Below are 15,225 nucleotides of genomic sequence, written 5' to 3'. Positions count from 1 at the left end.
GTCTTCTACTTCATCTCCTCCAACTCTCTGCTCCTTCCTGGGGTAATTAAGGATGATTGGGGCTTTTTAGCCAGTTCAAATGCTCAGTTTTTCTCTCTATCCTGGGCCCATGGAACAGAGATGCTTCTCATCACAAACAACCCCTATGACTACAGTTATGTCTCCCAAGGAGAGGTGACTGTGGCCTCCATCGATGACTCTGAAGAGCTGTTGGCAACCGATGTAAGTGGGGGGGTGAGCAGGTGGACATCCCCATGATGTGTTGAAGGTGAAGTGCCAGGTGGATGGTTGAAACTGTAGAAGATGGATGGGTAGAGGAGAGGAGGAACATAAGGATGAGAAGTAGAGGATAGGAAGGGTGGAAGATGGTGGGTTGGTGGACTGTGATGATGTGGGGTGAGGGACAGAAAGTAGGACAGGAGACAGAGGGTGGAGGAGGTTGTGGGTGTAGAAAAAACAGGTAGGGGAGTACTTAGATGGACAGATGTGTCCATGGGTGAACAAGTCCTCAAATGGATGAGCCCATGGATGCATGGATGGAGTTAATGGTGAATAGATGTCTCATCCATCCATGGATGGATGAGTCAATGGATGGATGGATGGATAAGTGAATCCATAATAGGTGAGTCCATGGTTGGATTAGTCCACAGATGGATGGAGGAGTTTATGAGCTGGAAGGGCAGAGGGACACAAATCGTGGCCAGCAGAGAGTCATGACCACATCTGGTGGCAAGGCTCTTTCCCACCCCCTTCCACCTATCATCCAGAGTGCTTTTGATGTCCTGGGCTTCACGGCTGAGGAGAAGGCTGGTGTCTACAAGCTGACGGGCGCCATCATGCACTTTGGCAACATGAAGTTCAAGCAGAAACAACGGGAAGAGCAGGCAGAACCAGATGGTACTGAAGGTGAGTGGGTACAGGATGACATAGGTCTTGAGGTCACAGAGTTAGGTGGAATCTGACAGCATGTCTTCTTTTTGACACTCTGCAGATGCTGACAAGTCAGCCTACTTGATGGGGCTGAACTCAGCTGATCTTCTCAAAGGGTTGTGTCACCCTCGGGTAAAGGTGGGCAATGAATATGTCACCAAGGGGCAGAATGTCCAGCAGGTATACTACTCCATTGGGGCCTTGGCCAAGGCTGTATATGAGAAGATGTTCAACTGGATGGTGGTGAGGATCAACAACTCCCTGGACACCAAGCAGCCAAGGCAGTACTTCATTGGTGTGCTGGACATTGCAGGATTTGAGATCTTTGATGTGAGGACTGAGGGGCTGGCAGGGTATTTGTCCTCTTGGGGGTTGTGTTGATCTAGTTGAGTGTTGAAATAGGCTTCTGAAGCTTCATGTTGACCTCTTCTAGAAACTTGATCTCTTTGGGCCTTGTGTTGATCCTCTTGGGTGTTGAGTTGACCTCATTGATACTACTGGGCATTCTGTTAACCTGGTTGGGACTCAGGTTCACCTATGGATCTCATAAAGCATTCTGTTGACCCTGTTGAGTGTTGAGTTGATCCATTTAACCTCGTTTGCCATCTCCTCCCTCCTTCACCAGTTCAACAGCTTCGAGCAGCTCTGCATCAACTTCACCAATGAGAAGTTGCAGCAGTTTTTCAACCACCACATGTTCGTGCTGGAGCAGGAGGAATACAAGAAGGAGGGCATTGAGTGGGAGTTCATTGACTTTGGCATGGACCTCCAGGCCTGCATTGACCTCATTGAGAAGGTACCACCTCCCCCAGGGTCTTGTGGGGGCTGAAGGGACCTCTGGGGAAGGGTCCTTTCAGTTGCAGCTTAGCAGGAATCCCAGAGTTGGCCAGTTGGGTTGTACTTGGTGTGTACTGTAGCCAACAAGGTTTTTTCTTCTTAGCCCATGGGAATCATGTCCATCCTGGAGGAGGAGTGCATGTTTCCCAAAGCCTCAGACATGACATTCAAGGCCAAGCTCTTCGATAATCACCTGGGCAAGACGGCCAACTTTGGGAAGCCACGTAATGTCAAGGGGAAGCCAGAGGCCCATTTCTCTCTTGTCCACTATGCTGGGACAGTGGACTACAACATCATTGGGTGGCTGGAGAAGAACAAGGACCCCCTCAATGAGACGGTGGTGGGGCTCTACCAGAAATCAGCCCTGAAACTCTTGGCCAACCTCTTCTCCAACTATGCTGGGGCAGATGCTGGTGGGTGAATGGATGATGGGGTGATGGAGGGATGAGTTGATGGAGAAGACTACTATTCACTAGTCACCCTCTTTCCTGTGTTACCCTACCCCTCTTCTCTCCAGGTGGTGATGGAGGAAAGGGGAAAGGAGCCAAGAAGAAAGGTTCTTCCTTTCAGACCGTCTCAGCACTGCATCGGGTGAGGGACCTACATAGTGGAACCAATGTGGGGCAGTGGGAGGATAACCTCCTGAGTGGTGGATCACCCCTTCAGTCCCATAGACCCTCTCTTGCTCTCTCATTAGTCAGCTTCTTCCCTCCTCCCTCCTCAACAGGAGAACCTCAACAAGCTGATGGCTAACCTGAAGACCACCCACCCTCACTTTGTCCGCTGCATCATCCCCAATGAGCGGAAGGAGCCGGGTGAGCAAAGGGCCAGGCTGAGGGCAGGGAAAAGGGTAGTAGGTGTGGCTTGTGGCTGACACTACCCCTCTAACCCACTGCCAGGTGTGATGGACAATCCCCTGGTAATGCATCAGCTGCGCTGCAATGGGGTGCTAGAAGGCATCCGCATCTGTCGCAAGGGCTTCCCCAATCGCATCCTTTATGGGGACTTCCGCCAGCGGTAGGCAGAGCTATGAGGTGGTGGTGGACAACGCAACTGCAGCTGACCTCAGGGTTTTCATGCCCTCTCTCCTCACCAGGTACCGCATCCTGAACCCTGCCGCCATCCCTGAGGGGCAGTTCATTGACAGCCGCAAAGGCGCTGAAAAGCTCCTGGGATCCATTGACATTGACCACAACCAGTACAAGTTTGGACACACCAAGGTAAGGGCACATGGTCTCTCCATGGTCCTACCACCCATGGGGTCATGTGGACCCCATTGTCTCACCACTGATGTGGTGCCTATCCACTCCACCATCCATCGCTTCATTCCCCCAACAACCTATTACCCATCCATCTGTCTATGAACCCTTCCCAACCAATTCACCCTCTCACTTCCCTCCTTCCTTCATCAGGTCTTCTTCAAGGCTGGACTGCTGGGACTTCTGGAGGAGATGCGGGATGAGCGCCTCTCCCGCATCATCACTCGCATCCAGGCTCAGGCCCGAGGGCAGCTCATGCGCATTGAGTTCAAGAAGATCCTGGAGCGGCGGTGAGAGGGGAAGGGTCTTTCTCCTTAAGAAGGGACCCCTAGTGCGTCACCAGGTTTATGGTGTAGTGGTATCTGTGTCACCATTCTAGGGACTCACTGCTGGTGATCCAGTGGAACATCAGGGCCTTCATGGGGGTGAAGAATTGGCCTTGGATGAAGCTCTACTTCAAGATCAAGCCCTTGTTGAAGAGTGCTGAAACGGAGAAGGAGATGCAGGTAGGAGGAGGTGATAAGGCAGGCCTCTTAGGATCCAAAATGGCTTGGGTGGGGTTGATGGATGGAGGGGATTGGAAGTAGCTACTGGTCTCTTGGGCTTTGCTTCAGAACATGAAAGAAGAATTTGGGCGGCTGAAGGAGGCCCTGGAGAAGTCAGAGACCCGGCGCAAGGAGCTGGAGGAGAAGATGGTCTCCATGCTGCAGGAAAAGAATGACCTTCAGCTACAAGTGCAGGCTGTGAGTGAGACTGCCCCCCAAAACCATGTTAGGGGGGTGGCCAGCACCCCTCTAAGGACACCCTACTTCATCTACCACTCCAATACAGGAGCAGGACAACCTTAATGATGCTGAGGAGCGCTGTGACCAGCTGATCAAGAACAAGATCCAGCTGGAGGCCAAGGTGAAGGAGCTGACAGAGAGACTGGAGGATGAGGAAGAGATGAATGCAGAGCTGACAGCTAGGAAGAGGAAGCTGGAGGATGAGTGCTCAGAGCTGAAAAAGGACATTGATGATCTAGAGCTGACTCTGGCCAAGGTGGAGAAGGAGAAACATGCCACCGAGAACAAGGTGAGGGTGGAGAGACGCCCTGACCTTAAGCTGTGGGGATTTGGGTCAACACAACCTGGTTGTGTTGGGTGGAGATTCAAGCCTAGTTGATCTGGGCTACATGAAGACTCAACATCCTTTGGGTTCTTTACCACTGTAGTGGCCTCATTGACCAAGAACAACAGCAGCTTCACCCAGTTATGCTCTACCTCTGGTACTAAGCTGGAGGTCTAGTGTTTCTCCTCCTTCAGGTGAAGAACCTCACAGAGGAGATGGCCGGGCTGGATGAAACCATTGCCAAGCTAACAAAGGAAAAGAAGGCTCTGCAAGAATCTCACCAGCAGACACTGGATGACCTGCAGGCAGAGGAGGACAAAGTCAACACCTTGACAAAGGCCAAACTCAAGATGGAACAGCAAGTGGATGACGTGAGTGTGGTCTGGTCCCACAATAGGTAGTGCTGAGGAGGTTTCTGGAGCAGATATGATGGAAAACTGAGGTTGCCCCCCATTTCTATGTTTCCACACAGCTTGAAGGCTCCCTGGAACAGGAGAAGAAGGTCCGCATGGACCTGGAACGGGCCAAAAGGAAGCTGGAAGGTGACTTGAAACTAACTCAGGAGAACATCATGGACCTGGAGAATGACAAGGAACAGCTGGAGGAGAAGCTCAAGAAGTAAAAATGGACCTCTTTCTCTAGTCTAAACTGGTCAGGGGGCAAGGGCAGGGACCTCACTGCTAACTGCTTTGATTTGCAGGAAAGAGTTTGAGATCAACCAGCAGAACAGCAAGGTCGAGGATGAGCAGTCTTTGGCTCTGCAGCTCCAGAAGAAGCTGAAAGAGCTGCAGGTGAGGAATCTATTTTCTGCTTATTTGGGCTGGACTGGAGAGACTCCAGCTTGTTGGGTTGAGGTGAAGAGTCTCTATCTAGTTAGGCTGAGTTCAGGAATTTCCAGTTGGTTGACAATGTTCAGATGTCTGGGATGAGATGAAGAGTTTTCAGCTTATTGCGATGAGTTGTGTTGAAGAGTCTCCATCTCAATTGGTTGAGCTAAATGGAGGAGTTGGGTGGAGCCCAACAGTGTCTGCTGACAGCCACTCCATCCCTGGAGCACAGGCACGGATTGAGGAACTGGAGGAGGAGTTGGAAGCAGAGCGGACAGGCAGAGCCAAAGTGGAGAAGCTGCGCTCAGACTTGTCACGAGAGCTGGAGGAGATCAGTGAGCGTCTGGAGGAGGCAGGCGGTGCCACATCAGTGCAAATTGAGCTCAACAAGAAGCGCGAGGCAGAGTTCCAGAAGATGCGGAGGGATCTAGAAGAGGCCACACTGCGGCATGAGGCCACAGCTGCTGCTCTGCGCAAGAAACACGCCGACAGTGTGGCTGAGCTCAGTGAACAGATTGACAATTTACAGCGTGTCAAACAGAAGCTGGAGAAGGAGAAGAGCGACCTCAAACTGGAGCTGGATGACCTCAGCTCCAACATGGAGCAACTAATAAAGGCCAAGGTAGAAGGAGGGCAAGGTGAACATCTTGTCTCCACCATGGGCATCATTCTCCTGCTTCATTCCTTCCCTCCATAATTTCCTCCTCCAAGGTGGGCATGGAGAAGATCTCTCGCACCATGGAGGACCAGGCAGCTGAACACAGGGCCAAGCTGGAGGAGACACAACGAGTCCTCAATGACACTAGCACCCAACGGGCCAAGCTCCAGACTGAGAATGGTGGGAACTCTGACCCACCATAACCCTCACCCCACATTCTCAGCCCCTGTCCCACATCTTCAATCCCTGCCACACCCTTGAAAACCTGCCCTACCTCTGCAGGAGAGCTGTCCCGCCAGCTGGAGGAAAAGGAGGCCCTTGTCTCTCAATTAACTAGGGGCAAGCAGTCATACACCCAGCAGATGGAGGACTTGAAGAGGCAGTTGGAGGAGGAGATGAAGGTGAGGTTTGTGGGATGGCTGATAGGGTCTCCAGGAAGGCCACAAAACAAGGTGGTAGCACCAAATGAAAGTCAAGTTCACACCAGTTCAGTGGGGTGGTTGCATCTAAGTGGTTGAGTTGGGTTACATTGGGCTAACAGCTGAGAGGCTGGGCTAAGCAGGTCAGTTCTGAAGCAGCTGGGTTGGCCTATGGTAGTTGAATAGCATTGGATGAGGGGACTGGATCAGACTAGAGATACCCATCTTTAGATCTCTCTGGGTCTAGATGTGCTGAATTTGGGTGGGATGAAGGTTTGGCTTAGAAATGCCAGTGCTTACTAAGTTTGAGGACCTACACATAGCTCAAGTTCAACTTCTCCTTGCCTCTCCCTCCCAGGCCAAGAATGCACTGGCCCATGCCCTCCAGTCGGCCCGGCATGACTGCGACCTCCTGAGGGAGCAGTATGAGGAGGAGACAGAGGCCAAGGCTGAGCTCCAGCGCTCACTCTCCAAGGCCAACTCTGAGGTGGCACAATGGAGGACCAAGTATGAGACAGATGCCATCCAGCGCACTGAGGAGCTGGAGGAGGCCAAGTGAGTCATCTCAGGCAGGCATCTCAGGGCAGGGGAGAGTGGACACCCTTCCACTTTAGAAGAATCTGGAGAATGTATAGATATATGGAGATGGCAGATATCCAGAGCCTCAGCCAACCAGTGGGTGGAAGAAGGTTTGAGTTGACCCACTTGGTCCATGGGTCACCACAGCCAGGTTTTCTCCCATGGCAGGAAGAAGCTGGCCCAGCGGCTGCAGGAGGCTGAGGAGGCTGTGGAGGCAGTCAATGCCAAGTGTTCCTCCCTGGAAAAGACCAAGCATCGGCTGCAAAATGAGATTGAGGACCTGATGGCAGATGTGGAGCGATCAAATGCAGCAGCTGCTGCGTTGGACAAGAAGCAGAGAAACTTTGACAAGGTAGGAGGACACAGTGGTGAGACAGGAGAAGATGTGAGACACGGGGACAAATGGTGACCCTTTGCTTTGGTCCAGGTCTTGTCTGAGTGGAAGCAGAAGTTTGAAGAGTCACAGATGGAGCTGGAGGCATCGCAGAAGGAGGCCAGGTCCCTCAGCACTGAGCTCTTCAAGCTGAAAAATGCCTATGAGGAGTCACTTGATCACTTAGAGACTTTAAAGAGGGAAAACAAGAATCTCCAAGGTGAGACCGTGGTATTCCCCCTGCCCACCTTGTTGTATTCCACTACCTTTGACCAAGTCTGATGGGTTATCATCTGGGCAGAGGAGATCTCAGACCTGACAGAGCAGCTGGGTGGCAGCCACAAGACCATCCATGAACTGGAGAAAGTCCGGAAGCAGCTGGATGCCGAGAAACTGGAGCTCCAGGCTGCACTGGAGGAGGCTGAAGTGAGCCAAATCACACCCCTGTGAGGCCCTAATCTGTCCTAGTCTTCTCTGTGGCCCCCTAATTTCTCTTTGTCTCCACCAGGCCTCTCTGGAGCACGAGGAGGGAAAGATTTTGAGGGCTCAACTGGAGTTCAACCAGGTCAAGGCAGACTATGAGCGCAAGCTGGCTGAGAAGGATGAGGAGATGGAGCAGGCCAAGCGCAACCACCTGCGGGTGGTGGACTCACTGCAGACCTCTCTGGATGCTGAGACCCGGAGCCGCAACGAGGCCCTGAGGCTGAAGAAGAAGATGGAGGGTGATCTCAATGAGATGGAGATTCAGCTCAGCCATGCCAACCGCATGGCTGTTGAAGCTCAGTGCCACCTGAAAGGAGCCCAGGCCCACCTCAAGGTGGGATTACCACACCTGTAAGAAGGTCTTCCTAGCCCCCTAACCCCATCAGCTATTGGCTGATGTCCATCCTATTTATCCTAACAGGATACCCAACTGCAGCTGGATGATGCGGTAAGAGCCAATGAAGATCTGAAGGAGAATATTGCTATCGTGGAGAGGAGAAACAGCCTCCTCCAATCGGAGCTGGAGGAGATGCAGGCAGTTGTGGAACAGACTGAGAGGGCCCGCAAGCTGGCTGAGCAGGAGCTGATTGAGGCCAGTGAGAGGGTCCAGCTTCTCCACTCACAGGTGAGACCTCTGAGATGGGTTTTAGCGCTGGATAAAATCACCAGGGCACTTACTCATTTCTCACTGTGAGATATGGATTAGGAGAAGGGCAAAACAGACTTAAAACTTAAAAGATATAAAGAAACTTTATTAACAGGACTACAAGAATGAGAAACCAAAATAAAACCTCCAGAAACTTTCCTCCCTCTGTCCAACTTTTTCCTTTCCCAAATGACAATGTAGAGACAAAACCTGGGATGTTAAAACAGTACCAACTCTACAATAGTCTTCTCTCAGTCTTTGGAGGGAGAGGAGTTTTCTCTTGTCATGCCATGGAGACTTCTCCACAAGAAATAGTTCTCGTGGCTTTTCATTTCTATGAATAGCAGCCGCCTGGGTAAAATTCTGCCATCATGAAATTTCCTTCCATCTTCACAGCCCTCCTAGAGGTGTGTCCATGGGCCATGAACTCAAGGGGTATTATTTTAAGGATGAGTTATTCAAAGGCAAAGGTTCTCTCCATCTGTCTCTGTGATCATCTCTGGGAACAGAGGTTTCCTTCTTCTCTCTCTGGGGGCAAAGGATCTTCATCAACTCTCTCTGTTTAAGTGTCTCATGGGATTACAGCTACTCGAACATCTGCTTAGCTTTATCAGTGGATACCTCTGCTCAAATTTACAGTTTAAATACTTCATTCCCCCAATACTCTTTTATGAATTAAAGGAGATATTTTCAGTATATCATTGTCCATGGCCATATCAAAAGAATATATCAGCCCCATTTGGCATCTCCTCATCCCTCTTCCATCTGAGGCTCAACTCTTTCTTTTACTGACCTTGATGTTTTCATATTTTCTCTCTACATGTCACTCCATCATTTTCTTTTCCTGTAGAGAGGAACAAGGTCTGCTGGTCTCATCTGTGTAGTGAAAGAGTTAAATCTTTCCCAGGTTGCAGCAGTCACAGTGTTAGTCACACTAACATGGATTTCAGGCCATGTTAGTGCCTCCCTCAGCCCTGAAGCCGTTGGGAGGGGTGGACAATCCTTGTCCTGGAGCCGTCTGTGCAGGCTGGGATGGAGGTTGGTGAGTGTCAGCAGCCGTGGCTTGGCCCAGCCTGGGCCTGGGCCCCCTCCCCTGACCTCCATCCTCCTGCCCGGGAGCCACAGGGGTCTGGCCCAGCCACCAGGCCATGGGGGAGCAGGGCCGGCTTCATCAGAGCTCTTCTACCATTCAAAGCCAGAAAAAAAGAGAGAGTTCCCAAACTTGTGGTTTTTAAAAGGAGGTATTCACAGAGGTGGACCTAATTTTCAATGGTGCAAAATGCTGTTAGTTCTCAGAACTGGCCAGCTATTGGCCTATCTCAGGCACAGAAGCAGCTCCCAGCAGCTTCTCTCAAAGAAATCACTTCCATGGGTGGTTCTTACTCCTTTCCCTAAATGTCAAACTACCACAACCTCACATACTTTCAAGGACAGAGGTCACCTTCATCCATGGGTGTGGGCTTCTAATGGGTTGATTTACCAAGATCTCCAGATCCTTTAGGCCTGCAGAGTTGGCAGGGAGTAAGGGGGCATTAAGTACATGGGAGTTGAAGAAGGATAGGTCAGCAGTTGAAGAGACACCTACTGAGATCCTCTTCTCTAACTCTAGAACACCAGCCTCATCAACCAGAAGAAGAAGATGGAGGCCGACATCTCCCAGCTGCAGACAGAGGTGGAAGAGGCCATCCAGGAGTGCAGGAATGCTGAGGAGAAGGCCAAGAAAGCCATCACTGATGTGAGTGCCATGGTGGGACCAACATCTAGGATACCTTCCACTGATGTGTAACGGAGAACATGCTTTGGTCCTTCTTCTCTGCTTGCTTCTCTCCTTGGGCAGGCGGCCATGATGGCAGAGGAGCTGAAGAAGGAGCAGGATACCAGCGCCCATCTGGAGCGGATGAAGAAGAACATGGAGCAGACCATCAAGGACCTGCAGATGAGATTGGATGAGGCTGAGCAGTTGGCCCTCAAAGGGGGCAAGAAGCAGCTGCAGAAGCTGGAGGCTCGTGTGCGGGAGCTGGAGAATGAGCTGGAAGCTGAGCAGAAGCGCAATGCTGAGAGCGTCAAGGGTCTCCGCAAGTCTGAGCGTCGCGTAAAGGAGCTCAGCTACCAGGTGGGGCTTTTCAGCTGGCTTAGGTCAACTAATGCCCCTTGGCCATAGAGCCTTATATTTCATGCTGTACATGACCTAGCACATGGCTGATGTGCTGGCCAGAGTGACACAGGCTGTCTAGAGTCTATACTAGACTACCCACTGCATGTATGTCTGATACTGTAGTGGGACCCAGAACATGGGTTATGAGCCATCCAGGTCACCTCTCACTGTCCCAGCATCCAGAACCTCAGGTGAGACCTCATCAGCAGCAAGATGACATCCCACCTCCTGCTCCCAGAGCTGAGGCTAACAACAGATCTAGAGAGGCTCCACTCCCCAAGAACATCATTATCCTGATCCTTGTAGATTGTGTGGTGATTCAAAGCACAGGTAGGGTGAGGTCATGATCCACATGTGTCTCACCCTACAGACGGAGGAGGACCGTAAAAATATGGTCCGGCTCCAGGACCTTGTGGACAAGCTCCAGCTGAAGGTCAAGGCCTACAAGCGACAGGCAGAGGAGGCGGTGAGCATTAGGCAGGCGGCCATGGGACCTCCACCCAGGAGGGGACAGGGTGGATTTAGGATGTGGGAGGGTATGTGGGGAGTAGCAGAGGACCTTGAGATGAGGTGGTCAAGGGGTGGACTGTTAGGGGGTGAGGAGGGTGGGTGGGATTGAGAGATGATGGTTGGATGTGGGAAGGCGGGAAGGGAGGCAGGAAGGGAGGCAGGAAGGAAGGCAGGAAGGAAGGCAGGAAGGCAGGAAGGCAGGCAGGAAGGCAGGCAGGAAGGCAGGAAGGCAGGCAGGAAGGCAGGCAGGAAGGCAGGAAGGCAGGAAGGCAGGAAGGCAGGCAGGAAGGCAGGCAGGAAGGCAGGCAGGAAGGCAGGCAGGCAGGAAGGCAGGAAGGCAGGCAGGAAGGCAGGCAGGAAGGCAGGCAGGAAGGCAGGCAGGCAGGCAGGAAGGCAGGCAGGAAGGCAGGCAGGAAGGAAGGAAGGCAGGCAGGAAGGCAGGCAGGCAGGAAGGCAGGCAGGCAGGCAGGCAGGCAGGCAGGAAGGCAGGCAGGAAGGCAGGAAGGCAGGAAGGCAGGAAGGCAGGAAGGCAGGAAGGCAGGAAGGCAGGAAGGAAGGCAGGAAGGAAGGCAGGCAGGAAGGAAGGCAGGAAGGAAGGAAGGAAGGAAGGCAGGAAGGAAGGAAGGCAGGAAGGAAGGAAGGAAGGCAGGAAGGCAGGAAGGCAGGAAGGCAGGAAGGAAGGCAGGAAGGCAGGAAGGCAGGAAGGCAGGAAGGCAGGAAGGCAGGAAGGCAGGAAGGAAGGAAGGAAGGAAGGAAGGAAGGAAGGAAGGAAGGAAGGAAGGAAGGAAGGAAGGAAGGAAGGAAGGAAGGAAGGAAGGAAGGAAGGAAGGAAGGAAGGAAGGAAGGAAGGAAGGAAGGAAGGAAGGAAGGCTGAGCGGATGGAGGTAAGGACAGATGGCTTGAAGTTTATGTGGGTAGAAGAATGGATGGATGGATGGATGGATGGATGGATGGATGGATGGATGGATGATTGAGTAGATGGTTGGGTGGTTCAAAACTGGGATGCCTGAAAAAGCAGGTGGTTCTATTATAGGCCAGATGGAGAAATAAGTAAGTCAGATGTATGGAGAGCAGATGGGGTGGCAAGAGGCCAGACAGAGCTGTGTGGGAGCCTCACTCATGTCCCTGCCCCCTCAGGAGGAACAGGCCAACACCAACCTGGCCAAGTTCCGCAAGGCACAGCATGAGCTGGATGAGGCAGAGGAGCGTGCTGACATTGCTGAGTCCCAGGTCAACAAGCTGCGGGCCAAGAGCCGTGACATTGGAGCCAAGGTGGGACTTTCCCCTGCCCACAGGTGGCTCATGGGCCACCCCATGGCTGCCCCACAACACCCCCCTTTTCTCCTCCATCAGAAGGGACTCAATGAAGAGTGAAGCTCTGGATCCCCAAGTATCCTACGTGAACACTCAGCTGTCCCACTTAGACTTCCAAGTCCCCAACTCCCCCTAGTTCCCCCAAGCTTGAGCAGCCAATAAAAAGCATTGAGCAGCAGCAGTTTGTGTGGGGTTGGGTTTGTGTGGGGAGGGTGGGGTTACCCCATTGTATGGCACCTGTAATATGGATGAAACTCACACAAGTTTCTAGTAAATCTGAAATTTATGTAGAAGAAATTTATGGGATGTGGAAAAAGGGACAGGCCACATGGGAGTAGTATAGGAACATTGTCAGAGTATTCAGAGGTGCAGTGAGGAAGGCCAAAGTCCCTTGGCATTGAATCTGGCAAGGGATATCAAGGACAACAAGAAGGGCTTCTACAGGTATATCAGCAGAAAAAGGAAGATTAGGGAAAATATGAGGCCACTGCTGAATCTGATGAGAGAGCATCTCTGTGGAGAAAGACTTGGGAGTCTTGATGAGCGACAAGTTGACTATGAACCAGCAGTGTGTCCTTGAGGCCAGGAGGGTCAATGGTGTCCTGGGGTGTATCTGGAAGTGTGTGACCAGCAAGTCGAAGGAGATGATCTCTTTATTTGGCCATAGCAAGGTCACATCTGCAGTACTGTGGTTGCAGTTCTGGGCTCCTCAGCACAAGAAAGACAAGGAGGTACTGGAGAGGGTCCAGCAGAGGCCACAAAGATGATCTGGGATCTGGGCATCTCTCCAGGGAAAGAGATTGAGGGAGTTGTGCCTAAATCTAGAGAACACTCAGAGGGCCTCTCATCAATGCATCTCAAAGGCGGGTGTCCAGAACATGGTGCCAGATTTTTCAGTGGTGCCCAGAGACAGGACAAGAAGCAATGGCCATCAACTAAAACACAAAAAGTTCCATGAACAGACCACAAACAGGCTGCCTAGGGAGGTTGTGGAGTCTCTGTCTGCATGTATTCAAAATCCAACTGGACATGTTCCTGTGTAAATTCTCAAGGCGACCCTTCCTTGGGAGGGGGGATGGACTAGATGATCTTCAGAGGTTCCTTCTGTTATGAATTCACTCAAGAGAGTGATATGGTTCAATCAGAGAAAAGTTTTATTAATTACAGCAAGCAAGCAATAAGCAATAGATCAGCGCTGGGCGACAGGGGAGCATGAGAATTCCCGCTCCACGGAACTGCCGCACCGCTGGTTTCCGTACTCCCCCTTTTAACTCTGCTTCCGGGTTACGTGTCCTTTCTCGGGCGTCTCTGCGCATGTGTCTCTGGTTGCTAGGGGGTCTTTTTTCTGCCTTCTGGTGGTCGCGAGATGAAGATCACAGGTCTTCCTCAATCTTATCCTTTTGACTTTTCTTCACTGTTTTCTGTTAAGGCTTATCTTTGGTGACTTTCTGGAATTCAAGAAAGCTCACAAGGCCGTTAGTGATTTATGCAAGCGTCAGTAGCAACCTTCATCCTGATTCCACAAAGCATAGTTTTGCAAAGCATCGTATCTACATGTTTAGGCGAACAAAAGGGTCTTTTGCTTATCACACCTTCCAACCCTAAACATTTTGTGGATTGCCGACCCATGTGGACATGTCACATCCTACATGATGTTGCAACCCACCCCACAATATGATTTTACCCATGGGGACTATTTTGACCTCAAACTGACGCACAGGGTATCTCAGCCTTCCTCGCACCAATACATGTCTATTTGTGGGAAGAGATGTGCTGGGAGGCACATACAGGACTGGAAAGGGAGGGTACCCAGGAGGTGAGGGCCAGCATTTGTTACCTCCACATGTGGCACAAAGCCTGGGTGAGCCCTTTAGGGACCTCCTGGTTCCTGAGCTTGCAGCTTCTGCTGGTCCTGGCCTCAGTGTTCCCCTAGCCACCAACTGCTCTGTCCCACTACCCACCATGTTCCATTTCCTGACATGTCCCATTGTCCTTCTGTTCCAAATGCTTTCACTTGTCTGGCCTGTCCATCGATTGTTCCACCACCCCTTGGCCCAACAGTCCTGTCACCTCAAACTTGTTACCCTCCATTTCTCATTGTCCCTCCATCTCCTCCATGGCTTATTGTCCCACCGTATGCCACCATCCCTATATGTTCTCTACCACTCCATTTCCTCTATGTCCCTATACATCCCACAATCTCATGTCCCACTATCTGTCCATCCTCTCCACATCCCAGCATCTTCATAACTCATCATCCCCCCATTCCACCACCCCTCTGGCCCTCCACCTCCTCCATGTCCCATTATATCTTCCCTGTTCCATCACCCCACCATTTTCTTCATGTCTCTCCATCCCTCCACATTCTCCCAGTCTCACCATCCCAGTACATCCCATCATCATTCCATGTTCTCCAGGTCCCGGACATGGAAAGATGAAGAAGCAGCATTGGTGGATAAAATGGCTTGCCAGCTCCAGGAAAACAAAGAAAATCTCAGAAGAGGGTATTTCAAGGACCCAAAAGGGTACCAGCAGGCTTTCAGTATATGGACCGGCTAGAAGGCAAAGATTAAATAGTACAGAATGGTAAATGCCATGGAATAAAGGATGGACTTTACCCTGCTTTCAGTTGAGATGGAGTTTACCAGTAGCAGCAAGGTCCGGACGGGCAGTCAGTGGGAGGGAGTAAGGCGTCCCGGCACGGCTGTAGCCGCTTTCAGAGCTGGGGGCCACACTCGCTGCGCTCTGCACCCCTTCTGCAACTGGCACTGCAGGACCGCGCCAAACTCCAAGCTCCTCAGAGGAAAGAGGGAGGGAGAGAGGTACCGTGGGCCGGTCTCACTCCGCCCCCGGCGCGATTTGGCTCCGGCCACATCTCCTCTTCGGGCCCTGTCCCGCCTATTCCCTGGGGGTTGCAGGTCACTATCCGGTGAATCGCCCTCCAGTCTCTGAGCTGCAGGGGGCAATGAGGACCCCGAGCATCGTCAACGGGAGAGCGCCGGGGAAGAACCCGCCCAGGAGGGGGCAGCAAGTGCCCGCTGGTGCCTCTGCGCCCCTGACCCCGGGGAGAGGCAGCACTTTGGGTTGTTTCTTGGGGTTGAGTTTCGGCACAGCCAGCTCGTGTG

At 52.0% G+C, this 15,225-nt stretch overlaps 1 protein-coding gene and 1 long non-coding RNA gene across 2 annotated transcripts in view; one reads left to right on the top strand and one right to left on the bottom strand.

Moving 5' to 3' along the window:
• Positions 1-12,278, top strand: part of LOC111925389 (uncharacterized) — a 32,101-nt gene extending 19,823 nt beyond the window's left edge. The window contains exons 48-76 of the mRNA XM_086883008.1: positions 119-222; positions 768-906; positions 992-1,260; positions 1,556-1,726; positions 1,871-2,180; positions 2,285-2,358; positions 2,495-2,582; positions 2,667-2,784; positions 2,864-2,987; positions 3,180-3,316; positions 3,406-3,532; positions 3,641-3,769; positions 3,858-4,100; positions 4,331-4,507; positions 4,609-4,754; positions 4,837-4,927; positions 5,196-5,585; positions 5,675-5,801; positions 5,904-6,022; positions 6,399-6,595; positions 6,788-6,971; positions 7,047-7,212; positions 7,294-7,418; positions 7,501-7,809; positions 7,897-8,100; positions 9,731-9,856; positions 9,959-10,234; positions 10,647-10,742; positions 11,924-12,278. Of these exons, the coding sequence (XP_086739134.1) occupies positions 119-222; positions 768-906; positions 992-1,260; positions 1,556-1,726; positions 1,871-2,180; positions 2,285-2,358; positions 2,495-2,582; positions 2,667-2,784; positions 2,864-2,987; positions 3,180-3,316; positions 3,406-3,532; positions 3,641-3,769; positions 3,858-4,100; positions 4,331-4,507; positions 4,609-4,754; positions 4,837-4,927; positions 5,196-5,585; positions 5,675-5,801; positions 5,904-6,022; positions 6,399-6,595; positions 6,788-6,971; positions 7,047-7,212; positions 7,294-7,418; positions 7,501-7,809; positions 7,897-8,100; positions 9,731-9,856; positions 9,959-10,234; positions 10,647-10,742; positions 11,924-12,160 (5,003 nt within the window). The 3' untranslated portion in view covers positions 12,161-12,278. The remainder of the gene's footprint in view (positions 1-118; positions 223-767; positions 907-991; positions 1,261-1,555; positions 1,727-1,870; positions 2,181-2,284; positions 2,359-2,494; positions 2,583-2,666; positions 2,785-2,863; positions 2,988-3,179; positions 3,317-3,405; positions 3,533-3,640; positions 3,770-3,857; positions 4,101-4,330; positions 4,508-4,608; positions 4,755-4,836; positions 4,928-5,195; positions 5,586-5,674; positions 5,802-5,903; positions 6,023-6,398; positions 6,596-6,787; positions 6,972-7,046; positions 7,213-7,293; positions 7,419-7,500; positions 7,810-7,896; positions 8,101-9,730; positions 9,857-9,958; positions 10,235-10,646; positions 10,743-11,923) is intronic.
• Positions 12,279-13,231: 953 nt separating this feature from the next.
• LOC147655579 (uncharacterized) lies at positions 13,232-14,896 on the bottom strand. The gene is made up of 2 exons (XR_015289743.1): positions 14,746-14,896; positions 13,232-14,655 (listed from the first exon to the last, which is right to left on the bottom strand). It is a non-coding gene; the product is annotated as an uncharacterized LOC147655579 (long non-coding RNA).
• Between the last annotated feature and the right edge of the window lie 329 nt (positions 14,897-15,225).

This window comes from Cyanistes caeruleus, chromosome 1 (genome assembly GCF_971803275.1).
Source record: "Cyanistes caeruleus chromosome 1, bCyaCae1.hap1.1, whole genome shotgun sequence".
Classification (NCBI taxonomy): Eukaryota; Metazoa; Chordata; class Aves; order Passeriformes; family Paridae; genus Cyanistes; species Cyanistes caeruleus.
The sequence above is the reverse complement of the archived record's forward strand: the minus strand, read 5'-3'. Positions and strand labels throughout refer to the sequence as shown.